General features: G+C 33.5%; 2 protein-coding genes and 1 pseudogene across 3 annotated transcripts; 2 read left to right on the top strand and 1 right to left on the bottom strand.

Annotated features, from left to right (window-relative positions):
• Window positions 1–2834: 2834 nt before the first annotated feature.
• Window positions 2835–3783, top strand: LOC146939880 (dual specificity protein phosphatase 1 pseudogene; annotated as a pseudogene). The gene has a single exon (XR_015031822.1). The product of XR_015031822.1 is annotated as a dual specificity protein phosphatase 1 pseudogene (transcript).
• A 642-nt stretch (window positions 3784–4425) lies between these two features.
• Window positions 4426–8927, top strand: LOC146939879 (26S proteasome non-ATPase regulatory subunit 7 homolog A-like). Its single transcript, XM_085753434.1, has 10 exons — window positions 4426–4713; window positions 6637–6729; window positions 6808–6889; window positions 7177–7273; window positions 7417–7492; window positions 7635–7693; window positions 7863–7985; window positions 8207–8264; window positions 8350–8435; window positions 8578–8927. The coding sequence occupies exons 1-10, from the start codon at window positions 4527–4529 to the stop codon at window positions 8644–8646; spliced, it is 930 nt and encodes a 309-aa protein (XP_085609560.1). The 5' UTR covers window positions 4426–4526; the 3' UTR covers window positions 8647–8927.
• A 1528-nt stretch (window positions 8928–10455) lies between these two features.
• Window positions 10456–13007, bottom strand: LOC146939878 (putative acetyltransferase At3g50280). The gene has a single exon (XM_085753432.1). It carries the CDS (start codon window positions 12593–12595, stop codon window positions 11174–11176), a length of 1422 nt encoding a protein of 473 aa, XP_085609558.1. The 5' UTR covers window positions 12596–13007; the 3' UTR covers window positions 10456–11173.
• Window positions 13008–18710: the final 5703 nt, after the last annotated feature.

Here is an 18710-nt window from a genome sequence, read left to right as displayed (position 1 = left end):
GATTGAGCCATAAATTTGATTGAGAGGATGAAATTCTCATTTCTTATTATTTGAAAGATTTTTCTTAACAAACCAAAATGTGGTATATTACCAATGAAAAAGCTATTTGAATCGCGTCTTAGGTACCGTTTGCCCAGGTTTTTTTACGGTCTAAAAGCTCCTTTCAAACAAAGTTAAAATAAAGCCCTTTAAGAAAGAAGCTAAAGTTGTTTGGTTTCGTTATTTTTTTTAGTTTTAAAGTTATTTTTAAGTTAAAAGTTGTTTGGCAAAATATTGTACAAAACTTATTTCTCGATAATTTATTTCACAAGCACCTCTCTTCAAATCACGTTGAGAACCTTTTTTTTAATATTTATATTTCAATATGTTTTTTCTTCCATTTAATTTTTTTTAACCGGTCCATTTAATTTTCTTTGAAGGAGGGTCCATTTAATTTTATTATCTATTTTTGAAGGAATTTATTATCTTTTTATCACTTATATATTTAATTTCAATATCGTTTAATTATCACAACCTAGCAAATATTTTTATTCACGTTGTCATTGAAGACACCAAATATTTTTATTCCCTTTCTTCAACCTCTAAAATATATACACACATATTAGCGATTAGAGTAATACTTTATGTCAGTCTATCTGTTTTTTTGTTATGCTAATGCATATTTTTTTAAGTGTTGTGTAATACGTATAATTATTTTTATAAAATTTTGATTTTAATTAAAAGTACAAGTATAGATGGCTAAAAAAAATTATACTTATATATATTGTGCATATTTATATTGTAACAAACTATGCATATCTTAATGTCAAAAAAAAAACTATGCATATCTTTTTCTTATTAAAAAAACTAAACATATCTTTTTCAATGACACCAACAATGTAACAAATATAATATCATATAATATGAATTCTTATATTTTTTAATGACACCAAAAATATGGTATTCTTATAACAAAATTTGTTATAGAGTATAATCGGAAAAAAAAAACCAACTATTCTCTTTATATATACACACACCATATACATATTACATATATATTCTTCAGCTCCACAATCCTTTCACTGAGGCAGACGAACATATTATGCAACACTAAAAAAAATTATACACATTAGCGTAACAAAAAAAATAGACAGACTAACATAAAGTATTATTCTAAACTCTAATGTCTGTATATATATTTGCGAGGTTGAAGAAAGGGAATAAAAATATTTGGTGTCATTCAATGACAGCGTGAATAAAAATATTAGCGAAGTTGTGATAATTAAACGATATTGAAATTAAATATATAAGTGGTAAAAAGATAATATAATTCCTTCAAAAAAAAAGATAATAAAATTAAATGGACCCTCCTTCAAAAAAAATTTAAATGAGCCGGTTAAAAAAAATTAAATGGAAGAAAAAAGTATATTGAAATATAAATATTAAAAAATAAAAAAAAGGTTCCCAGTGTGGGTTGAAGAGAGGTGCTTGTGAAATAAATTGTCGAGAAGTAATTTTTTGAAGTAGCATTCAACAACTTTTGGCTAAAGCTCATTCCATTCAATTTTATGCATTCTAAAAAAAGTACCTTTTCAATAAGTAACTTAATTGATATTGTGTTTGGCCTAGCTTCTCCTTAAAAATGTAGAGAAGCTAAAAAAAGCCGGGTCAAACAGTACCTTAAGAACATTGGTTAGTATTTTCTTTAATCATTTATGCTTGTTCACGCTTTGACGTATTTGACTATCACATATCATCTGATAAATTGAGTTTTCATTTATTTGAAGTCATGCAATACAAATTAGAGTGTATTCAAATTATTTTCATATCATCTCAAATTCTCAATGCATGTTGGATTTTAATTTTATGGAATTACTAGAATATTTCATTAATTTGATGACTACAAAGAGGACCTAGAAGTCACACATGAAAACTAGGAACAACAAACAACAAAGTTCAATCCGTTTGTGATTTGTCCATTTTCCTTTTTTTATTGAGGAAACATAAACATGACCACTTACTTCAAATGGCATCAATCTGTTGTATTTGCATCGAGATCTTCATATAATTACTTGTAAATGTCTACTAAGATCTTGACCCTTATCTAATTTTAATTTGCATAATCATAAATTAATTTGCTGTTAAATTTCTTCAGTATTCGATCATAGTCAATGACTATACTGGTTGCTTAGGAACAACGCCTGATATGTTTCCACTTTCCACGTTCATTAGTTTTAAATACAATTAACGTTTTAAGTCTTCATTGATTGTATCCAAATGTGTTGTGATGTGGTAAAATGGTTGTGATGTGCTAAGAATTCGTATGGGTCAACTATGGTGCTAAAATTTTTCCCTTGGTTTAATCAACTAATAAATGTAAAAGACATAAAATTACACTATGAAAAGAACCATAAATTTGTATGGGTCAGGTAATATCACGGTAATAGTGTTTGGATGGATATTTAATATTAAACTTATTGATATTATATCGAGGTTTAAGTAATATTTTTAGGATTATGTAATATTATGAAACATGTCCTTCCGATTTACATACTATTTTGATGGATATGTGATATTTATTATGGCATTCATATTAGTCTTATTCATTCCTTCAACAAAAAAAAAATAGTCTTATTCATTTTGGATTAATTTTCCATATATTTAACTATAACAGTATCTTGTAATACGTTGTTGGTGACCCATCACACAAGGATTTATGTGTTTATATACTTATCAATCTTAAACAATTTCTAAGTATTCTTAAGAGCCAAAAGATAAGTTAGATTGACGATCAACTTTACATCGCATTCTTTCACTCTATTTATAATCACTTTTTTCACACGAAATGCATTGAAATGGCGGCAACGTCAGAAGCTATGAATCAATTCCTCCAATCATTGGAGATACGAAGACAATTAATCTTGAAAAAACCCCTAGTGATGATGGACAATATTCCCTGTGAAATTGATGAGGGTTTGTTTTTAGGTTCGGTTGATTATGCCATGAACAAGGTTGGTTTGAAAAATGTCAATGTTACTAACATTTTGATCGTGGCTTGGAAACTTCCACCTGCACATCCTGCAGATTTCATCTATAAAGTTTTATATGTTGCTGACAGAGAAAATACCAACTTAAAACAACACTTCAATGAGTGTTTTGATTTTATTGACGAAGCCAAAAGAAACGGTGGACATGTTTTGGTTCACTGTAGAATGAGAATATCGAGGAGTGTGACTATCGTTGTGGCATATTTGACGAAGTCTCGTGGAATGAGCTTATCCGAAGCTCTGCAATATGTAAAGAACAAAAGATCACAAGCAGCTCCAAATCGTGGTTTCATTCGTCAGCTGGAAGACTTTGAGAAATCTCTTCAAGGGTTTCATGGCGGAGTTGGTGGAAGGCTGGGGGTGGAGGGGCCAGTGACGGAGACCCCTTGCTGGGAAGAAGATTTGGGGCCCAGACAGGTTGTGGATAATGAGGAGAATGAGGAGGAGAATAAGAAGAAACAAAGCAAGTTTGACAGTCGTGCTGGAACGCGAAGAAAAACACCGAATGAACACGAAAAAGAAGAATGAATGAACACGAAGAAGAAGAGGGAAGAAGCATGCGTGGTTTTACTCACATTGTGAAGATGAAATATTAATTCAATGCTGTCAAAAATGGGGCTTCACGGGTTTTTCAAATGGTAGATCTATGCTTTAATTTTAGAGTTTAATGATAATGCCTAATATTTCCGCGATAATGGAATGCACACATTAATAATCTATGATGATCTTAACAAACATTTATATTTGACTTCAAAAATACTGGTGTTCTCTTTAAAAAATAAATAAAGATAAGTTAGATTTAACAATTAAATTGTCTGAACACCAAAGCTATTTTTATATTTCTTAAAACGAACGTTCAAACAAACACTCTCTGTCCGGTCTTTTTAATGGGGTAATGCATATAAATTACAAACATTGGTTTTTCTGAAATTTTGATTAAAATTACTTTGATTAAAATTATAGGTATATATATATATATATATATTTAGCATTTTCATATTGTAACAAACTATACCCATCATTTTAAATGAGACTAATAATAAAGCAAATATAATATAATTTCTTATCTTGTACAAAAATAAATAAAAATAAATTTTTATCTTTTTAAATGACAGCAAAAATGTAGCATTCTTATAAAAAAATTTGCTTAAGGGTATAATCGGAAGTGAAAAAGCTAGCTCAAAACCATATATTCTCTTTTCAGCTGAGAATCAGCATTTTTGGTTGGGGGTAAAGAGCAGAATTCTTGAAAATTTGAATTTAAATATTGGGCTACAGGCCCAATTCAATTTGAACACTAATTTGGGCCACTAGAAAACAAAAAAGAACACAGTACATCTTTCGTATTCGTATCGAACACGAAAAGAATAGAAAAGAAAAAAATAAAGCAAAATACAGCGGTGACTGGTTTGGTTAGTGGTGTTGCAGAGGGAAAATTGAATCGAAAGAAAACAGTAAGATACCGAGAAAGAACAGAGAAATCTAAGCTTCGAATTCGCCATGGATGTGATAAAAACGCAACAAATCTCATCACGTTCGATCGAGAAGGTGGTGGTTCATCCTCTAGTGTTGCTCAGCATCGTCGATAACTACAACAGAGTCGCCAAAGATACTCGCAAGCGTGTTGTCGGTGTTTTGCTTGGTTCTACTTTCAAAGGCACCGTTGATGTTTCCAATAGCTACGCTGGTTCGGATCTTTTCTCTTTTACTACACTGCTTTACATTATTTGTTTATTTATTTAACTCAATGTTAATGTTTTGTTGTGATGATTTTGTGCCCTAATTTTAGCAAGGCTAAGTATAGTTCTGAATTTAAAGTGAAATTTGCGTTTGTTCAATTTTAAATTATTTATGTGAAGAGGTCATAGAACTTGCTTAAGATTTGTTACATTTGAATCTAGAATTAGAAAACCTGATTTTGTTTTATGTAAAAATTAGTCTGAATGTGATATGAATTGAACCTAACTTCATGGCTCAAAGCGGAGGATTGCCCAATAAAGGGCATAGGAACCCCTGGGACGACCGAGCTAAACTGACAAGGTGGAACGTGGAACAGATGTAGGGACTGAATTAGGACTCGCTTAGTCCAAACACCAGCCCTTGTTACTGGACGGCCGACCTAGTACTAACGATTTATTTCAAGAAGGTAGGACGGACATTACATGGCATTACCGTGCTATGCCTAATCATTGCCAACGAAGGATAGAATATTCCTTGGGACCCACACTTCATATGGATTTGGGGCTGACAAATGATTGGAAGAGGCAAAAACCTAATGCAGATACTATAAAAGGGGGACTTTGCTTCTGGGGTAAGGGATCTAACCATTACACACTCAATACTCAAACTAAAACCATAGGCAAACCAGCCTTAAATATCAGGGCCAAACCCTAGGACTGTGTTCTAAACCAGAACATTGGTCGAATCTCTGTGCCAGTTATGTGTGATGGTTGAAGTATTTTTTTTAGCTTTTATATATATTGCTTTGGCTTTTGTGCCAAGACCTACATTTCTTTGTATATTTTGGTTGTCCCACAAGTTGTCTCATAAAATGGCTGTCCCACAAGTTGTCTCATAAAATGGCTGTCCCACAAGTTGTCACAAAATGGTTGTTCAAATATCATTTCTTATAAGAAAAATTTAACTATTTTGTGCACATCTAATTTTACTTTTTCAAAAATACCCTTACATTGATTCCTTAATATCATGAGGAGATAACCATTATAATCAGGGGTAGACCAGTAAATGTATTTTCTTTTTTAAATGAAATCAATAAAATTAAATGCACTCAACTTTCATCCTTAATAAGTACGAAAGTACATATTTTTGCTTATAATTGAGTCTAGAGTGAGTATATGGTATGATATGGTAATCAATATTTACTTTAATGTATTCTTCTCTATTTTGGTCCACATGTTTGCTACTCTGTGTAATGCCCATAGTTATTAGCAATTTCTTTGAGGCATCGTTTAGTATGAGATGGCTCAAAGCATGATGCGACTTGTTTGTGGAAATCTTAACCTTATTTGTTTTTTTAGTCTTGTTCTATGTGATGACTAAAGGGTTGTGTTAGGCAGTTGGCAACCAATGTAAAATTGGTCAAATCTCTTTAACTGTTCAGTATGATGGTTGAAGGATTGTGTTAGGCAGTCAACATCCAATGTTTATTCTTAGTGGAATCTGTATGACAGTTTTGTGTGATGGTTGAAATGTTTCGTTAGGCAGTCAACAACCAACATAAAACTTGGTTCAATCTCTATGACAGTTCTGTGTGATGGTTGAAGGGTTTTCTTAGCTTTGGCGCTTTCTTATTTATAATTTTAAAGAATTCTTGAAGACAGCTTACCACATTTGGGCTTCTATTAGTTTGACATGTTTGTTATATAGTATAAGTATGTATAATTATAAGAAATATTGAAGTTTCTCGTGACACTAGTTTCTCCACTGATCTGTTTACTGAGTTGGATATCCAATTGAATGTGTGAAATAATTACTTCAAATATAAATTTGGTTTAGATGATTCTATCATCTATGTGTGATTTAGAAATAGAATCAGCTAATAGAATATGTTAATTGTATATCTCTGACTAATTGGTTATCTATTCAACAGTGCCTTTTGAAGAAGATGACAAGGACCCTAGCATTTGGTTTCTCGACCACAATTATCACGAAGCAATGTTTTCCATGTTTAAGAGAATAAATGGTATGAGTTGGTAGAATTTTCATTTTCTTGTATCAATCTCTCCATTGAATATCTGATCTAAACAAACAATGTTTACAGCAAAGGAGCATGTGGTGGGGTGGTATAGCACTGGTCCAAAGCTGCGTGAAAATGACCTCGACATTCATGGGTTATTTAATGAGTATGTTTTATGAACTGAAATCCTGTGTGAAGTAATGTTTCAATTCTTTACCTTTACCCCATTTAGGCTTTAATATCTCCCAAAAATATTTGTAAATTTAGTGGCGGCAAATTCTTTACCCTTATACCCTTGTGAAAATGTTGTCATGATTTGGTTGGTGTGTTACAAGACATTTCTATATGTTGCTGCTATTGGGTTTGCCTCTTCACTTGCATTATTGTCTTCATCTGTGCTTTGTATCCCGGATCAATCTCTATCCAAATTGATCATGCTTTGGACTATTGCAGCTATGTTCCAAATCCCGTTTTGGTTATAATTGATGTTGAACCTAAGGAGTTGGGAATTCCAACAAAAGCATACTATGCTGTTGAGGAGGTTAAAGAGGTAGGGTTGAAGTCCCTTATACCCATGATAAAATTATTAAACTTCTATTTTTATTTATTGATATTATTGCAAAAACGACTCTTCTGTATATGGACGGTGGGAGAAGAGATAGTATTTTAATAGATAGTTTATTATGAATGCAGAATGCTACTCAGAAAAGCCAAAAGGTCTTTGTGCATGTGCAATCAGAGATCGCTGCTCATGAGGTTGAGGAAATAGGTATGTCATTTAATGTAGAACTTCTGCAATTTTCCATGGTTCATTTTTATTTTGTTTGTTTTTACTTGGGCTTTTGATTTTATCCATATAGTTGCTTGCTGAACATTTTCTTCTTTTATGAATTCTTCTTATCCTTGTGCAGGAGTGGAACACTTGCTCAGGGATGTGAAGGATACAACCATTAGCACCCTTGCAACCGAGGTTTTTTTTCTCCTTAAACAGATTCTTATTTATTAATTTCGTTTACTTCATTTCCTTTTTTCATAAAACAATCTCTTTTTGTATATTGTTTTCCCTGCAATGCTTTGTTGTGGTTTATTTTAGTGAAGAAAATGAATGCAGAGTGCTTACGCTGTAGCTTTTTACATAGGTGAGCGGAAAACTCACGGCCTTGAAAGGTTTGGATGCAAGACTTAAAGAGATAAGGAGTTACCTTGATCTTGTTATTGATGGAAAGCTTCCCTTAAACCATGAGATCCTATACCATCTGCAGGTTTGTTTCTCATAATCTTGCATATTAAATACTAATCCCTAGGCTTCGAATTGTTCGTGAATGTGGACCAACGTAAATAATGCTGATCCCCACCTCTAATTGTCAACCATGAGACATAAATGGATGGAAGAAATAATTGCGTCGAATAACAGAAGTTTTATTGTTGCTTTTGCTCCATTATTGTTTTTCCCCCCATCTAATTTCTTGCTGTAATTTGTTAGGACGTGTTCAACCTGCTACCAAATCTCAATGTCTCTGATCTTATCAAGGCTTTTGCAGGTTAAATTTTGTGATTTGATTGTATAAATATGATGTTTATCCGAATGTCTCTTCTAGATTGTTAATTCTTGTTCTACATGTGTAGTGAAAACGAATGATATGATGCTGGTAATATACCTATCGTCTCTCATTAGAAGTGTAATTGCACTCCACAACTTGATTAACAACAAGGTGAGATTCAGTATCATGAATTTTGGTTGAAGTATTATTTATCTTTGCTGATTTTGGCTCTATATTTAGGATTCATTATTATATTATATTTAGGATTCATCACTGTGATTTATTTGTTTTAATATTTGAAATGTAATTTCAGATGCTCAACAAAGAACATGAAAGGGCAGAAGACTCAAAACCAGCACCAGTACCAAGTGCAGCTGCATAAGGTTTCGACGATTGCAATGGGCTGAGCTCTAAAGGCACTATGATTGATTCCATGGACCGGGATTATTACATTTTAATTGCATTTGTCGGTCTTGAGCATATCTGATAGGGTAGAGAAATACAAGTAACATGGCATAATGATTCATTTACACTGTTTCCCGTGCGCTTAATTTCTGTATGTTACTCTTGTATCCTATGATCATTTTCTTAGCTTAGTATTTGTCGAAGAATCTATTATCAACAAGTGGATAAGGATCTCAGAAATGAAATCTGTCTCGTTAACTTTTTCTGATTATCACCTTTCCATCAAGTTAACACGCGAGCAGTGTTGTGAGTTGCAACTCATACATGACGTTGTGTAGTTAACAATGAGGAAATAGATTGAACAACCTTCACTTTTTTTTTTTTTTTAATGGAAACCGTTACTGAGTTTGCAAGTATATTTTTCTGATGAGAAAACAAAGGGAGTATGTTTCAGTCAGTACTTGACTCTCTAAATCTTTCCTATCATTTATGAAGTGCACTTCCATAAAATTTTGACAGATGTTTTTTACGCCACCCTATTTTTACGTCTTTATCTTTATTTAAGAAAACCTCGCTACACTGAACTTCTCATCCCCTTCCCCCCAACCCCCTCCCTCGCAAAGCACCATACCCTGAACCCTGCTCGAAGGCTCCCAAACCTTTCACCCTATGACCTTGGACATGAATTGTAAGCAACAAACTAAAAAAGAAGGGTCCCAAACCATACTCTCTAAACCTTTCTCTCAGACACTACTTTTATCAAATTGGTTGTTACAATTCCAATGGAATTACAGAAGAATGAACAAAACTACAAAAACAATCTTTATATAGTTTTTTTAATTGTATTTCCCAACTCAAATTATCTTTTGTTTTGATCAACCAAGCCATTGACGGCAATTCCCAAATTTGAAATTAAAGTGGATGACATAGCTAATGGTTATTGGAATGTGGTGTAATAGAAGTGTGTTAAAATGTGTAACCCTAGTATTTCTCAATCTAAAAACACCTTATGAGATAACTAAATCAAATTACATATTTGCTCATAAAAAAAATGCATTAAGCAGGTGCATATTTTGCACGTGAGATAAATTGCACTCGTTGTCCTAGGCTTTTCTAATTTCTACGATATATATGAATAACTGTCATTCATATACGTAACGGGATGCTTTGCCTTGGACCATAGCCGTTATCCCAATAGGTAAAACCCCATGTGATTCATTAATGTTCAAATCGAGTAGCACGCTTGGTCAACCATCTCTAAACCAAGTCATGACTATATTGGATTCTGCAGATAAATGGGTGTATGGGGCTGATAGTGAGTGACTAAGTTCAATTATATCTATAGGCATAAGCCTGTATTAAGAATTATGAAGTATCAAGAAATAGTCAAGGGGACCACGTATATATGTAAAAGATGGAGTGCGAGATTTATTTTCATCTCATATATTGATCGAAATATTGAATCATCAGTGATGCACATACATGCGTATATCTCATATGAGTCCAAACTGCAAACGCATAATAAAATGAAAGTACATTCGATAAAATTATGCATGCATGGGCATTGTAAGTGTATTGATACCGTTGTATTTGACTAGCCGGAAATCTTCATAGTTGCTTTCTCATATATTTTTCATCACCTGTTTAGGCATACGTCTTTGACTAGGTATGTACGGCCAACTAAATTTGAATGAACTACAATTATTATTATTATTATTATTATTATTATTATTATTATTATTATTATTATTATTATTATTATTATTATTATTTTTGAGAAAAAGAGTGTCGAAGCCCAAAGAAACTAGATGGAAATCAGTCTAGGAGTGACAACTCCTAACTAATCAACCAAATACATGGATTTAACTTGAACAAGACAATGCTCATAAAACATCAAAATAGACTCAAGATTGCATCCCATATTAGCCAACGCGTCCGCGCACGCATTATCTTCACGGTAGGAGTGCCAAACTTTGATTTTCCCGCGCACACATTATCTTCACGGTAGGAGTGCCAAACTTTGATTTTCCAATCCATAGCTTACATACTCCTTATCTTTTGTGTCAATCTCCAACCATACACACTTCCCATTTCCAACAAAATTTTTAGAATCCACATTAAGTTTAACTCTATAGTAACCTCTATCTCGAGCAATCTTCAAACTTTCATATACTTCCCATAGCTCAACAACACAGGCATTACAATCAACAATATATTTAGAGAAACCACACAACCACGTTCCATGCTCACCTCGGAACAAAATGGAACGGAGGAATTTCTACTCACGATTTTAAAACAGAGAAAAAATACAACAGTAATAATCAAAATGAAACTTATTGTGAGGGAGGAGCAATTCCTAATTTCTAACAATTACTCCATAAATTTCAAGACTAACTTTCAAGGACTACAACGTAACAATGGTTCCCAAAGTGCCATCACGGCGTTACAGTTTTATTCCAACTAGAGCAATTGACAATCACGCGCTTCCAACATTCTTCCACGTGTCACTGCTGACACGAAGCATAACCCAAAAACTCATCATCACTCTCGAGCCTTGCCATCGTCTCCGGCTCCAAAACCACCTCCACATCCACCGCACCACAACCTTTCCTCCCCGGAAACGCCGACATCTTCCCATCAAACTTATTCGCACCACCACTCCTCACCGCCAACGGCCGCCCCCACCCAAAATCATTCTCATACATCGGAAACCTATGCGAACTTCCCATTTGAAGGGTTGCACCGTCATGATTCCCCATCGGAAAACACTTCGGATCAACGTCCCATTTCAATGCGACGCGCCTCACCGTAGCACTATCGTACTCCCTCACACTGTTACTCAGCTGCATCGCACTCCATGTAAGATCGTTTTCAACGACTTCACTCGCTGATGCGTACGTGGCAATGCTTTGAATCGCGTTCCCGAAGTAATACTCTGATAACTTTGGTTCCAGACGGCTTCGAACATTCACAGCTATTCTATACGTCGTCGTTTTGGAACCTTCGAGTTTTCTTGCGCGTGTTACACATCGCCACATTAACGCGTTGAGAGATTGAAACGATGAAATCTCTGTCGTTACGACAGTTGCTCTTTCTGCAACCGTTTTGAATTCAGCATCGTCGTTTTTCATCTTTGATATTATCTCAGACACGTCAGCATTTTCCGGTGATGAACGGTGGTTAATGTTCTTATTCACCGTTGCTTTTAGCTTCTGAATTGATTCTCGAGTGAATGTGAAAATTCTCTCCCGGAGAGGAGCGTCGGCGTTGAAACTCACCTTGATTTTACCTTCCGGCAACTGGACAGGGACTTTCGACATCAGGATCGATTCCCGGCGGAAATCCGGGATTCTGGTGGCGTGTGTGAGTCCTCTGGAAATGTCTGCAAACGTGTTGAAGAAATTCCAGAAGGTTGAACCATCGGTGACAGCATGGCTAATAGCGATGCCAATGAAGATTCCATCGGCGAGGGAAGTGACCTGAACAGCCAAAATCGGTGAGAAATGAGCAGTGTAGTTGATTTTGTGGTGATAAGGGAAGAATTGTTTGAATACTGGATGGACATCAGTTGGTGATAAGAGGTCAGTGATAGTGAGATCAGTGGCACTGCCGTGGATGAAATCCACACCAGCGTCATTGCATGTGATAAAGATGTGACCAGCAGAGTCGGTCACGAAACGGCCAGCTAGTGGTGGGAAGATTGTTAGGGTTTTAGAAAGAGAGGTTTTAAGGTGGGGGATGAGTGTTTGAGAAGGGAGAGATGGTGATGTGAAGAGATTTCCCTTTTGGATGTAATGGCAACATATCATGTTAAGGTCTGAAATTGAGAGTTTGAGGTCTGTTAGGGTTGATTTTTGGTCTGGGAAAACAGTGCATTTTGAGAGGATGGTAACTGCACTAGAATCGTTAGAACAAGGTTTTGCCATTATGCTATATTTTACGTAAGAGAGCAGATATTGATCTTTCACTGTGATCACTTGGTGCAAGTTTTGTTCTTTTATGTGTGTTGTTTGCAAGTGATTGAGATGGTTTTAGACGTTTATTGTGTCTTGTTTTTATAGACAACCTTAAGGTGTGTTGATGCATGCACCCTATAAGTTGATGACGGGTGGTTGGTGCAACTTCTTAATAATTGGATTCTTTGCTCTTGGTCATCATCAGTAACCAGTGACCATTGGATCAAAATTAAACAGGTACATATTTTAATGGAAATTTTAATCTTTTCTTTTTTTAAAGAAATTTTAGTCTTTCAAATATTCAATATAAGCAAAAGTTGGTCAAACAAAATTGAAGTATTTGTTTCAAAATTTTGTCTAGATACATCAAATTTATTTGACTCACTTTTGGTTATGGATAGTATAAAATCAAATTTATTTTACTCACTTTTCCTTACGGATAGTATAAATAAAGTATCGATGAGATTTGAACGGTTTAATCTCAATCTAACAAACACAAATGTATTGACCGTATGAATGGATAAAAATTCGACTATGAGCAATCATGGTCTTGCAACTTCCCTTTTTTTGTCTTGACCCTCCATTTATTAATGGAATGGATCTAATTTGATAATCTTAAAAGACAGTAAAATTTGGCTAACGATTATTTTACTCAAATATGAACGTGATTCTTCAAACCCATACTGACCCAAGTGAAGTTCAAATTAATCAAAAACTCATCATATCCACAACAATAAGGGTTTTGTTAAAAAGTGTCCTTAGTGCCCTAAAGACACTTAGTAAAGATATAAAAATGAAAATAATTGATAATTTTAATTAGAAAAGGTTATTTTTTAAAGTTTTAATGTATTGAATACACCATTTCTAAGACAAAATTTCTTCTTTAATCTAAACAAGTGAGGACACTTGTTAGCATTTCCCTAATAAAAATAGTAGCATTCCCATTTGTATGATTGCTACTTTTTTTCTCTTTAGGATTTTTTTTTTTTTTGAGAAATTCTGTCTTGGATATCTGCACGTGGTTAATTTCAATCAAAATGAACTTATTAAGAGAGTTATTTCCCTAGAAAGGAAAAAAAGTGGGTTATTGCTTAGATTATAATCAAATTTTTTGCTGCTGATAATAATAGCAGTACTTTTATTTTAAGGAATAATAGCGGTACTATTTTGTATGATTTTTGCATTTTTTTCCCCTTTCTCTCTAGCTTATGTGCACATGGTTAATTTCAATCAAAATGAACATATTAAGTTAGTGAGTTATTGCTTCCTTAAAAAAAAAAAAAAGTTAGTGAGTTGCTAAGATCATAATCAAATTATTTGCTATATTAAAGTACTACTCCCTCCTCTCACTATTATAAGCAAAAGTTCACTTTTTAGATTTATTCAATAAATGATGTATGTAGTCTATATATAGACCACATACATAATTTATTGAATGAACCTAAAAAATCAACTTTTGCTTATCCTCTCTAGGTTATCAACACATGGCTCATTTCAATCAAAATGGACTTGTTAGGATAGTGAGTTAATGCTAAGATAATAATCAAATTCTTTGCTATTTGGACCAACATATATTGGGAATAGTTTTTAAGCTTTTTTACTATTACGTTATGTTTTTGTATATTTGTAATTATTTTGATGATATATGGATATTGGTTTGTAGTGAATAGTGATTGTGATTCTCTTCTTCTTTTTCTCCTATCGTACAATGTATATAGATTCAATTTAATTCAGTCACCCAGCACATACAAGCAAAATGAGGGATCCATTCATGATCGGATATGATCATATCATTCAAATCAAATCAATTACTTTGTCACGTAACAAATACAACTTGAAACTCATATACAATAGCAAAGTTAAATTCAAACTATGAAATTTTAAGTGAACGTGTCAAACCCAACAGTATAAACATTGTCAATTGAGTTAAATTATAGACAAAACAAATCAAATTTGTCACAAGGTTCTCATATCCAATAAATTTGTGTAATTAAACTTGAAAGCCATTTTACCAATTTTACGTTGGAGTGTCAATATTGAACTTTGAATTATGTGCGTTCTTCGATATCAAAATGGTTTGAGACGTTGGGTTTGTTGTGTCTTGTTTTTATAGACAGCCTTAAGGTGTGTTGGTGCATGCACCCTAAAGTTGATGACAGGTGGTTGGAGACCTTCTGCAACTTCCAAATCGGATTCCGTCCTATCAAAATTTTGACGCATGCATGAGTAGCGAGTACATTCATGAATATTAGATCAAGATTAAACGGTTAAGATTTTAATGTAGTTTTTTTTTTTTATTAAGAAGTTTATCGGCGTGAGGTCACACATTTAAATGTGGTAAATTAAGGTGTGTGATGTTTAAACTCCGACCCCTACATATAATATACATTGCCCTTACCATCTAACTTTTTTCTGGTGGTGGTTGGGTTTGAACCCCGGACGTTGCATACATTATGCATTGTCCATACAAACTGAGCTAAGCTCACGAAGACCCCTACCACCTAACCTAAACTCATGGAGACAAATTTTAATATTTTTAAAAATAAAAAATATTAGTTTGAAATTAGGAATGTTTGAACTCAACACAATGACCACTACAAATTACGTGAATGCGTCAAAAATATGAAACAAGCAATCATGGTCTAGCAATGCAATTTTTTTTTGTTGCTCATTAGCCCTCCTTTTTGAGAGAAATGATCTTTGATAATATTTTTTTAAAACAATCTAAAATGAGATATATTAAATCGAACAATGAATTTTATCCAACATAAGAAGTGTCAGAAAAAAAAATGGTCTTTGATAATCTTAAAGGAAAAGTAAAGTCTCGCTAGAGATTATTTTTGTTGGAACTCAAACATGGTTCTCCAGAACATCTCATCATTAATATTCACTTAAGTTTAATCATTTGGTTTTCATTTTCTTTTTTTGACAAATTGGTTTTCCGTTCTTTGTTGTAATGGGATTCATCATAGCCATAATAATTGTACTTCTATTTTGTAAGAGTCTTTTTCTCCAGGTTATCTGTATGTGGTTAATTTCAATCAAATGGACCTATTAAGAGGGTGAGTTACTGCTAATATCATAATCAGATTCTTTGCAATTTGGACCGGCATAAACAAGGAATAACTTCTAAGATTTTTGGACTATTTTGTAAAAAATAAAAAGATTTTTGTACTATTATGTTATTTGGACCAGCATAAACTAGGAATAACTTTTCAGATTTTTGTATTTATTTGGATTGAAAATTAACCAATGCATGAAAATTAACTTAGAGTAGCAACAAATGACAAAAATTGATGCTATTTAAAAAAGTTGGATAAAATGTGTTTCAAGAAGCCAATTTTATCCATAATTGACTGTTTACAAAATAGATTAATAATGTCTTTTCCAATGTAAATAAAAAGGTTATTTGCAAGAAATTCATCGTCCATTAATATGTTTATGACTATTGTCTGGATAATTTTTATTGATGAAAAAGTTTTCTCTATAGTTGTTATCGACATCGGAAGTACCAAACCTATACATATAAATCTATAATCATGCACCTCAATATTTATTATTTGGGGTAGTTGGATATACCAACCAATTAAAAATATATATATTATTTGAGGGTAGTCAAGGCTACTCCTGAAAGGCTATGCCATATGCCACAGATTACATACGTTAAAAAAATAAATTTTTTTTTTTAAAAGTTTTTAGTTTACTTTTAAGTTTGTAAGTTATTTGAATATTGTTTTGTTTTACGTTATAGTGCATTTTTTTTGGGTGGATCGAGGCACCATTGGTGCCAAGACTGCTGATTTAAGAACATGAACAAAGATCCCAAATCAAAAGTATCGGCTGCTTTATAACATTCATCCCACAAACCAGCACAAGGATGTTAGAGACAAGGAAACCTTCCCTATTCCTATATGAAGTCAGAGAGCAAATGGGGATTCCATTTTTCCCACAAGCCATACCAGACAGCCTATCACTCTCTGCATGAACAATGTACATGTTAACCAGAGAAGAATACCAAGGAAGCTTCCTAATGATCTCGCACCACACGTCCAGAGTCAGCACAATTCCTATAGGAGGAGCATGGCTAATCAAGACAACTATACACATAGAGCTAACCACAACAAGAAGCTGTTGTCAAAACAAAAACTACATCAAGAAGCATTTTTCGAACAATAAGTATAACACTGCAAATTATAATGATTTCAATGCACGTCTGGGAACGATGCTTGAGCCAATGGAGCCATTCTCTCATCTTGATTTTAGAATATCAGGGTCTATCTTTTCCAGGTTTATGGTGAATAAAATCTCAAGCGATTGGAATATGTATTCCTACATAGTTCACTGGAAAGAAGTTTTACCTACTGAAGGTTTGTGTACAGAACAATAAAGTATCACATTCAAATATATGGCAAAAAAATTTGTTTTCAACTTGAATAACCAAAAATGTAAACAAACAACCCACAACTGACAGAACATTCTTTTGTGCTAAACATTCTTCAGCCTTCACTACCAAAAAAAAACATTCTTCAGCCTTCATGTATTACGACAGTGAAGTAAGTTGCAATAATTTCCACTAAAAAACATACAGTATGAAAGATATAGTTCTTAGCAAGGACAATATCCATTCAAATCAAAAGATAAACAAAAGTACACTCCAACAACCACTATGAGCATAACCACAACGGAATGCTGCATCATTTTTGTTTAGCTACTGATACAAATTGGAGCTTCCTAATTTTCACAATGTGTCTACATTGCGACGCGGAAAAATGTATGTCACCACCAATCTAAACATAGGCTACATCATTCTAATGATACCTCCAATGAAATACGTACTCCCACTGGATAATTTGCTTATCAAATTAACTATCTCGATCATCTTTTTCAACACAAAAGAGCTGAAGTTCAATTATGTTTACCTATAGAGATTGGTCAGGACATGTGGATTAAAAGTGACAATGCCATTGCTTACTATATGAAGAGAGAACAGGGTGGTGAAAAACTCTGGAGTGAACAATCGCCAAAAGTGGTAATGTATGTCTAGCAACAACAAAGATACACATGCTTTTTAACATAAAAACTACGGTTTTAAAAGTAGAACTAAGTGAGAACCTATAGACCTTTGACATTAACCCATACATCAAGATTTCATTTCATTTATAATTATTTTACTCAATATTTCCATATCATTCAACAATGAATTCAACAAACTTAAGGAGAGCTGAAATTTTTTCAACTAATCATCCAAAGAACCTCAAACTCTTCAATATGGAACACGATTGAAAGGAAAACAATGCCATATGGGCTATGACTTCACTTTTGCAAAGTTAATTGATGAAAAGGCAACATAACATAATTAACACGAGCATATTATACCCATATTGAGTACATTAGGCATATATATAATAAAAAATGGAAACATCGCACAACATTGAGGAAGATCATGAACAAACTTATGCCACAAAATGATTTTGTATTATACAGACACTCATGAACAAAACCACAGAATATACTAGCCACACTTAAAAAGAAACCAACTTTATGTGTGAACACCCATACCTGCACTAGCACATCAGTACACTAAAAAACAATAATTTCACTAAAAAAAGACATGATGAAAGAATTAATTCTTAGTTCTTAGCAAGGACCAAAAGCAATATCATATCTATTCAAATTGAAAGATAAACAATTAAACATCAATACACTCCAACCACTATGCACGCAAACACGATGGAATACTCTATCACTGTGCATTTGGCTGCTGCTACCAATTGGAGCTTCCTAATTTTAACAGTGTGTGTACATTGGGACGCGAACAAATTATGTCACCACCAATCTGAACATGTAGGCTAAACTGTTTTAGTGATAGATCCAATGACACAAGTGCGCTCACTGGATAATGCATATTTGCCATTAAAAAAAAAAAAAAACTCACTGGATGATGCAAAATGCAAAAGAGATCAAGTTCAATTATGTTTCAGTAGTTGGCATTGGTTTGGATATGTGGATTAAAAGTGACATTGTCATTATTTACTATATGGAGAACCAGGTGATAAAAACTCTGGAGTGAACAAACGTCAAAAGT

This window comes from Medicago sativa, chromosome 3 (genome assembly GCF_051527215.1).
Source record: "Medicago sativa cultivar Bolivia chromosome 3, Bolivia_mono, whole genome shotgun sequence".
Classification (NCBI taxonomy): domain Eukaryota; kingdom Viridiplantae; phylum Streptophyta; class Magnoliopsida; order Fabales; family Fabaceae; genus Medicago; species Medicago sativa.
This window is presented reverse-complemented; position numbering and strand designations above follow the sequence as displayed.

Excerpts from the sequence above, each read along its gene's own strand:
- LOC146939878 (XM_085753432.1), bottom strand. The coding sequence starts at position 12,595 with ATGGCAAAACCTTGTTCTAACGATTCTAGTGCAGTTACCATCCTCTCA.
- LOC146939879 (XM_085753434.1), top strand. The coding sequence starts at position 4,527 with ATGGATGTGATAAAAACGCAACAAATCTCATCACGTTCGATCGAGAAG. Across the intron at positions 4,714-6,636 it reads TGTTTCCAATAGCTACGCTG|TGCCTTTTGAAGAAGATGAC; the intron begins GTTCGGATCTTT and ends TCTATTCAACAG. Across the intron at positions 6,730-6,807 it reads CATGTTTAAGAGAATAAATG|CAAAGGAGCATGTGGTGGGG; the intron begins GTATGAGTTGGT and ends CAATGTTTACAG.